Source organism: Amphibalanus amphitrite, unplaced genomic scaffold (genome assembly GCF_019059575.1).
Source record: "Amphibalanus amphitrite isolate SeventyFive unplaced genomic scaffold, NRLGWU_Aamphi_draft 000224F_arrow, whole genome shotgun sequence".
In the NCBI taxonomy this organism is placed as follows: domain Eukaryota; kingdom Metazoa; phylum Arthropoda; class Thecostraca; order Balanomorpha; family Balanidae; genus Amphibalanus; species Amphibalanus amphitrite.
The window spans coordinates 280,590-296,858 of NW_024881719.1; the positions used below are offsets into that span (position 1 = coordinate 280,590).

At 52.4% G+C, this 16,269-nt stretch overlaps 1 protein-coding gene across 1 annotated transcript in view; it reads left to right on the forward strand.

Annotated features, from left to right (window-relative positions):
- Positions 1-14,822, forward strand: part of LOC122385602 (vacuolar protein sorting-associated protein 13A-like) — a 68,870-nt gene extending 54,048 nt beyond the window's left edge. Inside the window, exons 45-67 of the mRNA XM_043373982.1 lie at positions 10-21; positions 939-1,050; positions 1,343-1,576; positions 1,912-2,136; positions 2,451-2,638; positions 2,968-3,121; positions 3,406-3,531; positions 3,966-4,112; positions 4,384-4,506; positions 4,667-4,852; positions 5,489-5,674; positions 6,030-6,200; positions 6,611-6,745; positions 7,268-7,419; positions 7,543-7,711; positions 7,957-8,156; positions 8,396-8,591; positions 8,898-9,059; positions 9,301-9,421; positions 10,024-10,211; positions 10,496-10,644; positions 10,968-11,094; positions 11,295-14,822. Coding sequence (XP_043229917.1) covers positions 10-21; positions 939-1,050; positions 1,343-1,576; positions 1,912-2,136; positions 2,451-2,638; positions 2,968-3,121; positions 3,406-3,531; positions 3,966-4,112; positions 4,384-4,506; positions 4,667-4,852; positions 5,489-5,674; positions 6,030-6,200; positions 6,611-6,745; positions 7,268-7,419; positions 7,543-7,711; positions 7,957-8,156; positions 8,396-8,591; positions 8,898-9,059; positions 9,301-9,421; positions 10,024-10,211; positions 10,496-10,644; positions 10,968-11,094; positions 11,295-11,411 — 3,580 coding nt within the window. The 3' untranslated portion in view covers positions 11,412-14,822. The remainder of the gene's footprint in view (positions 1-9; positions 22-938; positions 1,051-1,342; positions 1,577-1,911; positions 2,137-2,450; positions 2,639-2,967; positions 3,122-3,405; positions 3,532-3,965; positions 4,113-4,383; positions 4,507-4,666; positions 4,853-5,488; positions 5,675-6,029; positions 6,201-6,610; positions 6,746-7,267; positions 7,420-7,542; positions 7,712-7,956; positions 8,157-8,395; positions 8,592-8,897; positions 9,060-9,300; positions 9,422-10,023; positions 10,212-10,495; positions 10,645-10,967; positions 11,095-11,294) is intronic.
- The last annotated feature ends 1,447 nt before the right edge of the window (positions 14,823-16,269 follow it).

Genomic DNA, 16,269 nt, shown 5'->3' on the forward strand with positions numbered 1-16,269 from the left:
TGTTTTCAGCCCCCTAGATCGGTGAGCTGCCGGCACCACTGGACGGTAGTTCCGGTTCGGTCGTCAGTTCGGCTCAGTATCGTCGAGAACCTCAGACTTTTCTCAGTTTTCTTTCTGCTGTCGCTTTCCAAGCATGCTGCCTTTCCTGCTCTCTATGATTGTGGAAACAGTTTCTATCTGGGCGTTATAAAGGGAACATATGTATCTTGGCCTAGCATAATTAATTACTGTTTCGATAAAATAAAGAAAGGTAACCTCTTTGCTGTTCAATGTTGAAAATTGCTTATGGAACGTGCTTTGGAGGTGAGTAGAAATGTTACGAAAAAAAAAATACGGCAGGTCTTCAAGTACACTCGCTACTACGGCTGGCGCATTCGCTATGATAGTAGGTACAATTGCCTATACAATTGCGATGCTTCGGCTACATCGTACATGCTTTTTATGTCGCATAATGTATTGTTCAGTGGGTAGCAGAGAATAACGCCTTTGCGCAGCGAGCTGTACAGGAACACAGCGAGGGCGTCTTCCCGAGCGTCTCTGTGCGGAATGTTTCCAGGTGTGAGAAGGCTACGGGCATCTTTCAGCTTTGCCTTTCAGCAATCTTCTGGCTTCGCAATGTCTCGTTTGTTGTGCGAAGTCGGTGTTGTGGTTTGCGTATGCGTGCAATGAGTGTTGTTTAGCGAGTTTTGATATTCTAAATAAAGTTACATCTGCTCCAAGATTAGATAAGTTGCCAGATTAGTTGGTTGCTAATTCGCGATATTAGTGGTTCTCAATGTCATATATCGATTGCTGTTCCCTCTAGGCTTTTTTATATATCATCGAAAACGTATTCCTCCGTCATACGATTTCCAGTAATCGCACCCATCTCGTTGGCTCCCAGCGTATCACCCCTGTGTTGATGTTTGTCTCACGCCACCGGTCTCCCGTTCCTTCAGACACGACATCAGCGAGGGCGCCATCTGGTGGAAGGATCTGGTGAAGAAGCCGGGGCCGCACTTCCTGCGCTGTGAGCCCAGCTCGGGACACGGCTTCAGGGTCGTCTCCCAGGTCAGCCTGCGTTCACATTCTCCCTCATTAATTTTTCCTGTTTTCTTCCTTTCATTATTCCCCTCCTTTTTCCTGTTGTTTAATCTTCATGACTCCATTCGTTTCACATAGAAATAAATTAATACTTCTATAATGTTAAAATGACGATGAATCATGCATGCTCCCCCAGTGAAACGGTGGTTGTTCTAGCTTTAAACGATATCTATTACTCGACAGCAATCTCCTCCCCCCCCCCCCCCCACTTAAAGCTCTTGCCCCCCCCCCAGCTGACAGTCCCCTCCCCCTCCCCCAGCTGACGGTGTCCCGTCCCTCTCCGGACGAACTGTACGGCACGGCCGCCGGCCCGGAGCCGGACTCCCCCGGTGAGCGCGGTATGCCCGTGATGACCGTCCGCCTGCAGCCGGCCGTGGTGGTCCACAATCACCTCCCGACGGCCGCGCTGCTCGGAGAGTACGGCGTGCCGGCCGGCGGCGTCCTCAGACTCACGTCCATGGACCCCACTCATAAACAGGAGGTGCCTCTGCAGGTACGTAGAACTAGTGGAATGCATTTTTAATCTTTTACACGTTCGGTTAACATCAACATCAGCTGCTTAGTGCTTAGTGCTTATTCTTACTGATATTAGATCAGACTGTGAATTTTGTTTGGAGCGTAGAAATTATTTGGATCTGCAGCACAGAAGTGGCTCATTCTGATAATTGAGTCTGCTTTACATGCTGTTGTTACTTGTTGGCAACGCGAAACCCACGTTTCTAGGCTATACTTCATTCTTTAATCAATGCCCATTTTACCTGACTGCAAAGATTTGCCGATATCTTTATTGATCTCCGATGACTGACATTCCCCCTCTCCCCACGCCAGCTGCCCGGCTACCGCGGCACCCGCTGGAAGGGTAAGCTGGAGCTGTCGGAGAAGCTGCGCACGGGTGCCACGGCCACGCTGACGGCCGAGCCGGCAGAGCCACCTGGCGACGGCTGCGGGAAGCTGACGCTGGAGCTGCGCCGGCCCGACCCGGCCATGCTGGAGTTCTACATCAGTGTGCCCTACTGGCTGGTCAACAAGACCGGCCTGCCGCTCCAGGTCAAGGTCGGTGGACGGATGGGGCTGACCGGTGATGATCGCTTGTCTGTGGCTGATTCTAATGAAATGGAATATGACATTTAATTGCGCTTTATGTCTAATTAAGTCCTTTTTTGCCGAGCGGGTCTGGTTGTTTCATGTTGGTATGCATTCTGTTTCGCATATCTCGCTCTTACCTGCTAAACGCTAACACTCAAAATGTCGTCTCCAACCGCTGTGGAAAGTTCCCAAGTTTATCAGTCTTTCCTTGATCAGTTTTCCTTGATCCATCTGTTAGTCAGTCACATTCTCATCACCCACCACCCCTCTGACCTCCGCAGTGTTCGTCTGGCTCGTCCTCGTGCGAGCTGGTGCCCTCGGAGGAGCCGGTGCTGTTCCGTCCCCGCGGCTCCTCCAAACTGAAGCTGAGCGCCCAGCAGTCCTCGTGGAGTCCTCCGTTCAGCGTTAGTGCAGTGGAGACGGCCGGACTGGTGGTGTGCAGGGACAAGGAGCGACACACGCGGTACAGGTTCGTGGGAGGTGTGGGAGGGGTTGGGTGGGCGGAGGTCGGTAGATGTGGGCAGGTGGGGTTGGCAAATGGTATAACACGATTGACGTTTGGAAGATTGGGAAAATGGCAATTAACGTGTGCATAGATAACATGATTCATAATATCTACGCTTGCGAAAAATCCATTAGGCTGCTTTGTTGCAAAGATACTGTTTAAATGCTGCCGGAGAAAAGAGCATGCTTGGAAGAGTTGAACAAGGCAATGATGTGTGGTGCCCGATGTTCAGCCCAGCCCCGTCCTTCTGCACCGGTCGTGCGTCTGCCCTAACACCGTTCTCCCGTCGTCAGGATCCTGATGTCGGTGTCTTTATCACATCTGCACCCGACCAAGATCATCACGTTCAAGCCGTACTTTGTGCTGCAGAACAACACCCGTCACCACCTGCTCTTTATGGAGGAGAACGAGTCGGCGGACCTGTGGCTAGACATCGCCCCCAGACAGGTTAGAGCAGAGAGGGGATGGGTGGTGATAAAGCAACTTGATGGTATGGGCCCAAATAGCCAACTTGTGAAAGGCTTAGATATAAGATGGAGTTCAGTTGCAAAGAGTCAAAGCTGGCGCCCATACAAGCCGGTTGCGTCATTCGAGCTTCTTATTTTGGTTGCTAATGCTACGAATATTATAGGTCCACTTGTGTCCATCTCCCGTTTTATCCAAGAGATCACCGTCCAGTGTCTTGCCGCTGTGCCGTCAGTTCTATCGAGCTGTGTTGTGCGCGTTTCTAGGTGACGCCATTCTGGCCGGCAACCAACAGCCTTCGTCTGAGCATCAAATACCGCGACTCCCGGGTGACGTCACAGTGGTTTTCCATCAGCAGTCCGCACCAGACCACGCTGAGGATGGCCGGCGGGGTGAGTACCTCATAGTGACGTCACAGTGGTTCTCCATCAGCAGTCCGCACCAGACCACGCTGAGGATGGCCGGCGGGGTGAGTACCTCATAGTGACGTCGTACTCTGCAGGAGGGCGATGAATGTTGGCCGTGCTGAATGTTGACTTCTGACTCGTCCTCTGACCCCCCAGTATGGTCTGGTCGTAGAGGTGAGTTGTGACCTCTCCATTTCCCTCCCCCAGTCGGGTCAGGTGGTGGGAGTGACCTACAACGACGTACGCTGGCCTCTGACCTGACCTTTGACCCCGCAGTCGGGTCTGGTGGTAGAGGTGACCTACAGGGACACATACCGGCCTCTGACCTGACCTGTGACCTCCCTGAAGTCGGGTCTGGTGATTGCGATGATCTACCTTGTTCTATGCTGACCTCTGACCTGACCTCTGACCTCCGGCAGTCGGGTCTGGTGGTGGAGGTGACGGGCGGCGTCGAGACGCCGTTCCTGGTCTGTTTCGAGCCGTACACGGCCGGTGATGCGCCCGTCCGACTGGAGAACCTCTGTGACGACCTGTTCCTCAAGTTCCACCAGCAGTCGTCGGGACAGGTGAGGGCGCGGCGCGCCACGAGAAGGGACGCTGATAGGGGAAGGAGGGCGGCGTGAGGGAGTAAGGCTAATGTTCATGATAAGTTCAATGAACATATCCTACCTACCCACATCTACCGACCTCCACCCACCCTCACACTTATAGTATCGATTGATGTCGAATTGTCGACCATGTCATACGTAGTCGCCTGGCTATGTATGTGGAGTGTGACTGTCGGCGTAAAGGGCTCTGGAAGGACCATTTATGACCACAGTGACCTGATGCTGCCAGGTGATGCTGCTCGGCCCGTACCAGTCGATGCTGTACACGTGGGAGGACCCGACAGCCGAGAGGCAGCTCCTCTGGAACGCCTACAACAGCAAAGCTGTGGACATCCCTGCAATGATTGAGAAGGTAACTACATAAAACAGGCTGTTTAACTTCGTATAAGGACTTTCTTGTTGCCTTTTACTTCGCTTTACGCAGCACGGGTATTTTCATTTTACGAGCCAGCTTCTCAACACCTACTCGATCTTTAGTCATCAGTCATCACGTTCTGTTCGTGCTTTCCCAGGACGGTTTCGGCGAGGCGCAGCTGACGCTGCACTCGGTGCGCGAGAGCCGACTGGCGCGGCTCTCCTCGCGTCTGAAGAAGTCGCTCAACAGCAGCTCTCGTCTGTCCCTGGGCGGCAGCAGTACAGATGACAGTGACACAGAGACCAGTGAGCAGGCCACCACAGCTGAGGCGGCTCAGAGACAGGTGAGCGCGCGAGGCGAGGAGAGGTCACTGAGTCGTCTCGGGCTTGACTCCCTTCGGAGGCCCCGGGGTTTTTGGGTCCTTTTTTCTTTCTTGTTTTCTTTTCCATCCTCAGGATGCTGAAATCCTTCTCCACGCCGCAACCCCCCTCCGGGCTGGACAGGCACCTTTATCTCATGCGGGCTGCTCCCTTGGAGCGGCACGCTGCTCACGAGGGAGCGCATCCCGTAGCCGGGTGCAGAGAGTGCTGGGGGGGGGGGGGATGGGGGCTGGTCGGCGTCTCTCAGCCCCAGCGACTCTCTAGGGTGCCTGCCCAGACCAATGTCTCCCCCTAATTCCTACCATCCTCTCGGCTCTGAAATGGTGTTGTCAGACCGAAAGGGCCTAACAGTTAACACAACAACAAAAAAGGGTCAGCGTTGATAAGGTTCCAAGTAGCAGTCTGGATAGTCGGTGGTAGCCGATCTACTGGATGAGTCCTGCATGACTTTTCAGGGTCAGGGTCAGGATTTTCCTTACCGTGGATAATGGTACGTTTCCTATTGGTACGGTGGCAACGCGAACCATACGGTTAAATTCCTGGATTACAGTGAGTTGGGTGTCATCCGCCACTGACCTACCCTCTCCCCTCGGTTACAGCTGCTGCGTCCCCGCACCCGGCGGGACCGCACAGCCGTGTTCTGGGTGAGCTACATGAGCGGCGCGCAGCGGGCGCTGCTGTTCACGCAGGATGAGCGGCAGGCCGTGCGGCTCCGACGACAGGTCGACGGCGAGAGGGCCAAGGTGGAGCTGTTCGTCTCACTGCGAGCCGCCGGACTATCACTGGTGAGACTTGGGATAGTCTTGTTTGGAGTATTAGGAATGGAACACTGCAGCTTTGTTTGTTTGTTGTCGACTCGGGAGGCAAAGACTTGGTGTGCCCTTGGGAGTTAACATTGGCTTTCATATAATTACGTACAAAATTGCACAGATATAGCAAAAGGCAATGCGTGGACTGAATATAGGCCAGATATTGCATATGCAGATTCGAGATTGATGTGCCGTTCTCTGGTTAACCAACTTTTTAAATTGTTTTGATCGACTAGGGTGGTTGTGTTGTCAAACCACGCTACCCTCAAGAGTCGACTCGCTATCATCTTCGCACCTTCCTAACCCGGTCCTAACCCGTTCGTCCCTCCAGGTGACGGCCGGCCGTCAGGAGCTGTTGTACGCCAGCGTCCGCTCAGCGCCGGCCGCCTGGCACGTCTGTGTCCACGACGACTGGAAGCCGCTTAACCTGGAGATGAGCGCCTGGATCGAGGACAAGTTCTCCAACGACCGCGCCAAGGCCAACATGAAGGAGTACATCGAGGTAGGGAGAGATATTTGGCCAAACACCAGTGAGAGAAATGTTTGGCTGGAAGTGCTTGTGTCCCGAGCTCTTTAAATCGGTTGCTTGAGGTGGCACAGCAACGCAGCGGTAGCTGGAAAGCCACCGCCAGGGCTCTTTGGTCTACCTACGTCATATCAAATTTGTGCTCTTGGTACAATTATTTTATTTTGGGTTGATAGATCGTGCAGCTATCTGCTATATTTTTCATTCGAAACATCGACATTTTGCTTAAATTTGTGATATCTCGTTTTTTTTCTCTCTCTCAGATATGATGCATAAAACGTTTAGGGGACTTCACCGATGTCAATACAATGCTGCACTTGATCTCCGACTACGCCGCTGCTCCTGAGAGCCAAAACTGAGCCGTTAATTTGTGTCCGTGTTCTCAGGTGGACCTGGCCAAGATGCAGATGACGCGTCCGTTCTACGGTCAGCTGCGGCGGTCCCAGCGGCCGGCCGTGTGGCTGCACCACCGGCGATCCAAGACGCTGCGATACGTCCTGCTCAGGATTCACCGGCCTCAGGTATGTTCGTGGACGGGGAAGGATGATAGTGTGATCGCAGGTGTAGTGCTGGGTTAGATGATGCTGCATCGCCAGCTGTGCCTTGGTGACGTGTGATGGTATTCCGGAAAACCTTTGTAGCTTGGTCTATAACCGACGTTACGTGGGATGTTTTCAGCTGTGTTCTGACGGTGCTCTGAGATTAGCTCTTGTATCCGTGTGGATTGATTGGTACTTGCGGGCTCTGTCTTTCGGGCATTCATTGCACTGATCGTTTCTGCATTTCCCCTAGGTGGACTGTCGGATCGCTGGTTCGGTGTTCCCGGTGGTTCTCTGACGGTCTGTGTTCTGGAGCGTTCTGACCTTCTATGTGTTTCCCTCTAGGTGGGCTGTCAGATTCCTGGCTCGGTGTTCCCGGTGGCGCTCTGACTGTGTGTGTTCCGGAGAGTGCTCTGACTTTCCCTGTGTTCCCTCTAGGTGGACTGTCAGATCCCCGGCTCGGTGTTCCCGGTGGCGCTCTGACTGTCCCTGTGCTCCCTCTAGGTGGACTGCCAGATTCCCGGCTCGGTGTTCCCGGTGGTGCTCCACCGCGTGGCCCCGCCGCGGCGCGTGGTCGAGAAGCTCGGTGTTCCTCCGTTCCTGGAGGCGTGTGTCCTGATCAGGGACGCCACCGAAAACGCCCCGCTCAACATCAGGCAAGTGTGTCTGATAATGCGATATTTATGCATCAATGCAACCTGGCATTGGTTATCAGTACTTCATAGTAAACAGTCTGACTACTCCAACCCGTGTCTCTGATACCTTTTTCTTTCCCGCAGACATCTGAAGGTTCTGGTGCAGGAGTTCTCTCTGGAGGTGGACAAGGGTCTGCTGGTGTCCCTGTTCGACCTGGTGATGCCGCTTCTGCCGCCTCCCCCGTCCAGTCAGATTGGACTCGTCCAGGACCTATCGGCCGCACATCAGCCGCTGGTGCCGGTCAAACCCAAGGTGGGGTTAAATTGGGTGCTAATTTACGGGTGACGAATGATCGTTACTTTAGTGCTCGGTTATGTGAGTATCATTGCATTTGATTGGCTTCTTTGGCTGTCGTAATTGTTCATCAGGAATATAAATCAAAAACAACGATCAATGCATATCATTAGGACGCTGTGTAGTGTATTTTTGTCGTTCCTAAGCTCATACTATGACTAGCCTCATTTACCAACTTAAACAAATTTTTCCACCCCCGACAGGCGCTGACTCGTATGGAGCGGGCGCTGATCGAGTTCGTGCACCTGTCGCCGATCAAATTGTCGTTCTCGTTCTCGCCGCGAGGGGCGCCACTGGCGGGCGGCCCGGCCGCCGAGGAGGCCGCCTGGAAGAGGGATCTACTCGGCTTCCTGGCAGAGAGCATTGGAGCACCCGTGACCGAGGTCACCGACGCTGAGCTCAAGTAAGGGTCTTTGAAGTAGCTGAGTACTTTGGAATATAACTATCCCATGTATTCAATTTACATTTTGCAGTGAATGTGTCTTTTAGGGCCTTAATTTTGTCTTTAGGGAAGACGGTGATCGGCTTTTTAAATTGTATTGAAATTGTGACAAATATTCTTTTTAAAAAAATGTGCCGTTCTTTGGTCATTTGTTATTGTTTTCGTATCATGCCGTAATCCCACCTCGTGCTCTCCCTCAGACTGGGCTACTTCGAGCGTCGCGGCATCACGATGACGCTGCCGGACCTGGGGGACGAGGTGAAGAACCACTACAAGTACCAGCTGCTGCAGGAGGTCTACGTGCTCATCCTCGGGCTGGATGTGCTCGGAAACCCGTACGGACTCATCAAGGACTTTGCGCACGGCGTCTCCGACTTCTTCTACGAACCCTATCTGGTCAGTAAGATTGCGGAGTTGTATAGGTTGACGGTATGTGGGCTCTTGAAATGGACGGCAGGGTCGATTCCTGTCAACCCGAATGCCGAGTAACTGTGTAAGAGGCTAATATATAAGGATGAACATTGATCAGTCACGTCCAGTCATCTCACTATCACTGACAATAAAGGATGTTCATTATAACTCTACATCAGCTATATTCTGGTCACCACAGTTTGTTTCCAGTGCGCCTCTTCATTCTGACTGTTGAACGCTTTTACGTAAGCACCTTAGCACCTTTCTCATCCCCGTCCGCCCGGTCGCCAGGGCGCCATGTCGGGCCCGGAGGAGTTTGCCGAGGGCGTGGCCCGCGGCGCCCAGAGTCTGTTCGGTCACGTGGTCGGCGGGGCAGCCACCTCCGTATCACTGCTCACCGAGTCGGTCGGTAACATGCTCTCCGTGCTCAGCTTCGACGAGGACTACAAACGGGTGAGTCGGCCGAGTGAGGCAGGTGATTTTAGCGTGATATTGCGGTGATAGTGCAATGTTATTCAGCTGAAGCCTTGACGCGGTAGATGGTAGTCCAGTAAGCGTTACGGACAAGCGCAAACGTATGCTACACAGATGCACTCCCTCCCTTTCTATGCGCGATCTTGTTTCCCCTAACTTCATCAGGCTCCCTCCACGAAAATCCGCGCCTTCAACGTTTTGTGCGTCTTCCCGCCTGCAGAAGCGTCGTATCTGGATGAACCAGCACGCGGGCCTGCCGGAGACGCTGCTGGCCGCCGGCAGGACGTTCGTCATGGGCATCGTGCTCGGGCTGGCAGGACTGGTGATGCACCCGTACAGAGGTAGGACCGGTGGAGGGGAGAGGGAAAGAGGGAGAAGGCATTGTGATGCACCCGTACAGAGGTAGGGCCGATGGAGGGGAGAGGGAAAGAGGGAGAAGGCATTGTGATGCACCCGTACAGAGGTAGGGCCGATGGAGGGGAGAGGGAGAGAGGGAGAAGGCATTGTGATGCACCCGTACAGGCATGAGGGCGATAAAAGAAAGATCAAACGGGGTGATACACTCGGAGCAAGGCCGCTGCGTTATTGTCCGTTTCCTGAAAATGGAATACCGTAGGACAAAGACATACCCTGACGTGTAGGTCTTTGTAGGACCTGTACAAACCTGAGTTACCCTGACCTGAAAGTTTTGGAGGCCCTGTTTAGTCTATTCTTATTCTGTTTCCACCCTACCCCGCCATGCCCCGCTCCCGCCCGCCTTGAATTCCACCCGCCAGGGAGCTGTGACGGTGGACGTGTGGAGGGCTCAATCTCCCGTGGTGTGGGCGGCGGACTGCTTGGGCTGCTGACCTTACCTGACCTAACTGACCTGACTTGACCTGACCTCACCTACCGTACCTGACCTGTCCTGACCTGACCTGACCTACCCCTACCCTGCTCACAGGGAGCCGGGACGGAGGTGTGGAGGGCTTTTTCCGCGGTGTGGGCCGCGGCCTGCTCGGCCTGCTCACCAAACCGGCCGGCGGCGTACTCGACATGGTTGCCATGGCGATGGACGGCGTGTCGCGCGCCGTGGAGCTGGGTGAACAGGTCATCCGGGCCCGCCTGCCCCGGCAGATCGATCCCAACACGGTACGATGGGAGGTGGTGATGTGATAGAGTAAGGTGTTCACAGTCTTCACTCAAAGGATATGGAAATATGTAGTGATGTGTTAGTACGGATAGATAACGGAAAGGGACTTATGTTCGGCAGACTTAGTTCAACCAATTCTGTGGCTATCGCCAAACCAAGGTCTCTCAATAGCCCTTATACCACATTTGCTCTTGCATCTGTTACACGCCGATACGTCTACGTTTACCCATTATGCGATATGCCTTCGATCTGGAGTCATTACTTCACCCTCTCCTCTTCTCAGGGTATTCGTCCGTTTTCTCCGTATGCGGCGCGCGGCCAGTACCTGCTGGGCTCGGTGTGCGAGGGCCGGTTGGCCCGGACTGACACCTACCTGGCACACGCGGCGCTGAGCACAGCCGAGCGCAGCGACATCTGCCTCGTCACAGACCGGTGAGGGGAGCGGTGACTTATTGGAGTGGAGGGGAGGGGAAGGCCTGGTGAAATATGCTTTGTCCGGGGGTTTACATACATGGCCAGGTCTGTATTTTTCTCTAAGATGGCAATGACATTGGCAATGAAGGTTTAATGGTGCTTTCTGTATCTAATTCCCTACTAACTAGTGTAGCTGAAATCTGGGCTAATGGGCCGTCTGACATCTGACTGTTCACTCCATGCACGTCCTGCTACTGGACTCGTCTCGCCTCTGGACCAGCTAGGACCTGGACTGGCCTGATGTCTGACCCTGACTCTAGTGACTCTGTTTCTGTTTCTAGGCACGTCCTGATGTTGGAGTCGTCACGCCTCTGGGCTAGCTGGGACCTGGACTGGTCGGTGCCAGTGGCGGATCTAGATGGCGTGCCGCGCGTCGAAGACAACAAACTCGTGCTCAAACTGAGAAAGGTCAGTGAATCGGAACAGTTGATTTGTTCGATCACTCAAAAATGTCGCTATCCGGGAAATGTTTTTGTTTGCTTCAGCATTGTTATTTGTTAGTGTCCTGATGTATAGCATACCTAAGCTAAGAATAAGCTTGGATTTTGTGTACGCCACACCGCCGCGCTCTAGTTTCTACCCCTCACCTGGCTGTTCTCTGTCCCCAGACTGACAGCCACGACTGGTTCCGAGTGGACAAACGCGTCATCGAGTCGGAGGATACCGTGCTGCTCCACTGGCTTCAGAACAAGATCGAGCGCGCTCTGGTGCTGGGAATGTGGTAGTCCAGGGTTAGCTGGTGCCACCGAGGGGTGACAACAGACAGCGGGGGATGTGCGGTAAGGGTCAGAATCCGCCGAATTAGCGCCAGAGATCGACCATCAGCACCTCGCCGCTTGCCAGTTTTCTATCGCTACTGCAGTGCCGCCAGAGTTCCACTACTGTTGTTTATGTCGGCTTCTCTTGCGCCTGATATAAGCGTTGCCTTGTAGTCGTCTTCAAGAAACGCAGTTACGAACCTTGCTTCGCACCGGGCAGTGCTGGACTGGACATGTTTGCTTAGAGTCTGTTCCATGCAAGCGATAAGTATCCTAACTTTGGTGTACCGGCTGTTTCACGTCGGGACACAGTCGGATTGTAACGTTCGATGTGACGTCATGTTGTGGCGCCATTGCGTCACTATTATGGAGGGAGGCTTTAATGATTGGTGAAGACTGAAGAGTCGGGAAGTCTCTTTGAAAGCAGCCTATGACCTATCGGTTAATCACTACATTGTGACGCCACTGAAGCGTCTTTCGCCCTGAGATATCGGATGCAAATAGCTCTAGGTATTTATTGTCCTTCGGCAATAGGCTTTGCAGGTGTTGTTGCAGCCTAAGAGAACTACGTCAAGGAATGGTCGTTAATTTCCTGAAAATCTTGCTCGGAAATAAGATTGATGTTTTACAGGGTGTCCCAAAAGTAAGGTCATGATTTAAAACTTAAATATCTCGAGAAGTAAGAGTCCGAATCACTTCCAATTTTAACACGTGCAAGGTACATCCATAAAATTATTTTCTTGCATGCCTAAACCATTTTTGATCATAACTACACCGAGCAGTAGGCATAAAACTGAGAAGGTCGAAATTCAACTCTTAGAGAGGGTCCGTCATTAAAACAAAGGGTAAATACCGCCCAGTTTTCGGCCCTAAGCAGACCCTATCAGCTCGCCCTATCTCTGAACTCATGCATAGTTTCGCCTCAACCGGTAAAACGTCAGAAAAAAGGTATAACGTACGCACAGGGCATGTATACTTAGCCACCAGTGCTTCGAGGTCCTGAGGACGACAGCGGGAATCGGGTGAAAATAAATCAAGAGAGGTGGCCGAGAGTCCTCCCAGTGGTTCTTCCGCTCGTCGCAACGCAGCTGTGCCGACACCATCAACCTGCAGTGGTTTCAGCAGGATGGAGACTATGCTTGCACCGTCCTGAAGATCATGCATTGTCTCCGAGAGTGGATGTGAGATCGCGTAATTTTCAGTCAGGGCAACGCCATTGAATGGCCTCAGCGGGCACCTGACATTACACCTTCATATTTTTATTCTCTGGGTACACAACGGAAAGGTTGTCTTTTAGGACAACCCAACGAGCCGGGAAGAACTAAAGGATGATCCCTCCGAGCAAACATAAGCGGCATCTCACCAGAGAATCGCTCCAGAATAGTGGAGGAAGTAAAACGCAGGTCTATTCATGCACGCGGCCCGAAATGGTAGCCATGCAGAAAAGCAGCAAATGTGGGGCTACGAGCCAATGTATTGACTCATATGTATATCAGAATAAAATTTTATAAAATGCTCTTTCATATCATGTCCTATTTATTTCTATCCATCGCGTATTTTTGGCGGTGTGGCCAAAACAAATGATGACCTTACTTTTGGGACACCCTGTATGTTCCTTGAAGGAGTCATTTTCCTGGTTTAATACCTGTACACTGTACTTAGCTACGTATAGAAGACCTTGGTATTTAAGTGTAGAGTGCTGTGTTATGTGCCGCGAAAAAATGCGAGGTCTCGCCGTATGGGGATTGATGTATCAAGTAGTATTTTCGTAGATGAACATATGTAATGTGTAGTCGAATTTCGGAAGTTATTTTTGCCGTGCCTAGTTGTTAGTCTTGTAAGTGGATGTGGCGAGCCTGAACTATGGAATGAGGCTTTCCCTGGATGAACACACTTCAATTAAGGATCTGCGTGCGTTTATTTCGTACACACCGACCGCTTTCAGTTTACATCATATCGTTTTGTTGATATTAGTTATTAGCTAGTGTTCGTATTGGCGCCAGAAATACCTACGATCTATAATGTATATGCTTACAGGTGTATAAAGATCCTATTTAATCTTATTTAGTCGATATCACATCATCAAAAGGTCGAAATATGTGTCGTTTTCGACTGACCATTCGCTGCGAGACGTGTGACTTGTCATAGTGTGTGTTGGGTGGCATGATCTGAGGCCAAAGGCAGTGAGGTCGGTGACCCTAGTCGCTGTACCAGTTCACACACTCTATGCACCTGGCGACCCTATGCGACCTGCCTGTATCTCTCCCAGTCTAGTCATATGCCCTTCCGCGGTGTGCCAGTGTGTTCGGGTGGCCGCGCGTTACCGATCCAGCGATAGGAATGTAGGGTTCAGCACACGATACCTGCCGACCGCCTCTAAGGCACGTGTCGACGGCCGGCCGACGGGACAGAGATGGGTAAGATAGGCGGCATTTGTGAGGGATGACGCCATCGGCGGTGGGCCGCGCGCGGCGTGCATGGGGCGGCGTGCCGTCGGGTAACGGCCTGTGCTGTTTTGGGGTGGCGAGTGGAAACGGTTTATGTGAGGTGGTAAGGGAACTTGGGTTTGCTGTGTAGACCGGCTTTTGCATATCGTATTCTGTAGATTATGTTAGTTTGCTGTATGTGCTTCGCACGTCCAATAGCCAAGACCAATCTTCCGCAGGGTTAATAATATCACGGCTTTGGACCACCATGTTCCGTAGTTACGTTCCGATTCTCTTTTCAGTCGCCAGTCATGATTACCACTCAGGTCTGCTCATTTTCTCTGATCGCGTCTTGATGTGCGTGCCTCGCCTCGGTTACTGACCTTCCCATGACACTTGGTCTCTCCCTCTCTGAGCGTCCCCTCGGGTCGCGGCCGTCGCTGTATCGCTGTAACACTAACGCCGTCACCTGTGAGACCAATTTACCGCGTCGTCGCCTGGTGGCCCGCGGCCGTCTCCGTAAAATCGCCGGCCGCTCGAACGGGGTGAAAGTGCGACCATTTGCCACCGGCGCGCCGGCATTGTCGACCGAAAACAAACGGCTCCGTGAGGCCGCCAGAGTCTCACTCTGACCGCAGAGAACCGGGTGCGCTTCGCGGCGAGCTACGCTCCTCGAAGACACGCTTCTCGATAGCCTCTCGGGGAGCGATCGAAGCGAGGTTGGTCGTGGGGTGACCCCAGTAGTCCGTACGGGGAAAGCCTAGTGTGGGGTGTCGTGGAGAGGGCTAATGGGCCGTGAAAGTGGGGTGGGTACGTGCAAAGGGCTTTGTTCGTGTGAGGGGCGGCGCTGAAGCAGTGTATGTAGTGTGTGCTACCGTGTGTGCTGTGTCGTGGCGGAAGCGTCACTATGAACGGGGTATCTATGATGAATATATCGTGTATGACGTCAACATCAACCGTTTTATTAGGAATTATGGTGACTTGATATGGTTTACAAAGGGATATACGAGGTGGCATGTCTTTTGAAAAATCCGCAGTAATCTGACTGGTGAACCAGAGCAATCAGGTTCGTCGCGGTCCCTATTCGCGATTACATTTAAGCTTCGAAAGGATGCCAGCGACGATTAGTTATCATGAACGTCCTTCTCTGAAACGCTGAACTCAAGTCACAGTAGTCTGAGTGGACTCAATAGACTAATCGTTCACCGCCTTCGAGGATATGAGTAACCCGCTGCTCCATTTTATCTCGACAAATCTGCCGTTTGATACTATCGGGAGCCTAATCGAAGGCCGTCACGGTTACATTGGGTAATAAACCTTCTGAGGCCGTCCCTTGATGTGTTTCCTTGACCAGTATCTGGGTTATTGGGTGTCTGGTCAATTGACTTAATATTCATAGTCGGTGTTGGAAACCGTGGTGATGTGCTTGAGCTAGGCTAGCGTCTTCCCGGTGAGGAGTCTTGGTTAAATGGCCAGTGGTTTTTAATAGCTGGGTGAGCTGAAAATTGACCTCTCTCGCTCTCTCCTCTCACTCTTCTCTCCCTCTTTCCCTCTATTCCGTCACTCTACCCCGCGCCACAGAAGCGCCGAAGGTATGCCTCGCCACGCTCGACCGCGTCTGGTACCGCTAGCGGGGCCTCTTTATAATGGCCGTGTATCGTGGAACGACCCGTGTTGTGAGCAGCCCTGACTCTCTACCTAAATACCAACGAACTGTTGATATAACGTTCAACTCTGCCGCACTTCGCGTGACAACCGTATGTAACCGGACCTAATGCTAGACGAAACGGTGTCATCGTGATTATGTATTTATTCATCGTTCTGAATCATAACAGCGATGACTGAATAGCCACACTCGGTCATTGTCTCGCCCCGCCGAGTATATGCTACCTCCTAGACGTTGTTGAACGGTTGTGATGCCTAGGATGGTGGTAGGGTGACTGTTACTGCGTTTCAATGAACTCTGGCAGTGGTTCGATAGCGAGCTGACTGCACCGGTAATCGATAGAGCCAGCTCCGCGGACCGGGGAGCCAGGGCTAGACTAGACCCACAGACGGCGCAAGTGAATCTGGAGTGCTATTGGAAAATCAATGTTTGGTGTATGTATGACCTGTGCCTGTCAGGAGTAGGACGGAAGACCCAACCCAAACCACCGGGACTCACAAACCGTGCTGTGCCAAAAAAAAAAAACAGACTGATTTGACTGCTGAGATTTATCCGCGATATTGATATCGATACCAGGTAGGGGGAAGTATGAGAATCGAGGAAAGTATGAGAAATCGGCTGCGCTGCCGCACTGCCGTCACGTCAATGCCAATGGATAATCGTTATGAGCTTCATATCTGTTTTTCTCGGCGTCTGGCTAGCAATCATGACGAAAGGAAACCTTGCTGGCATG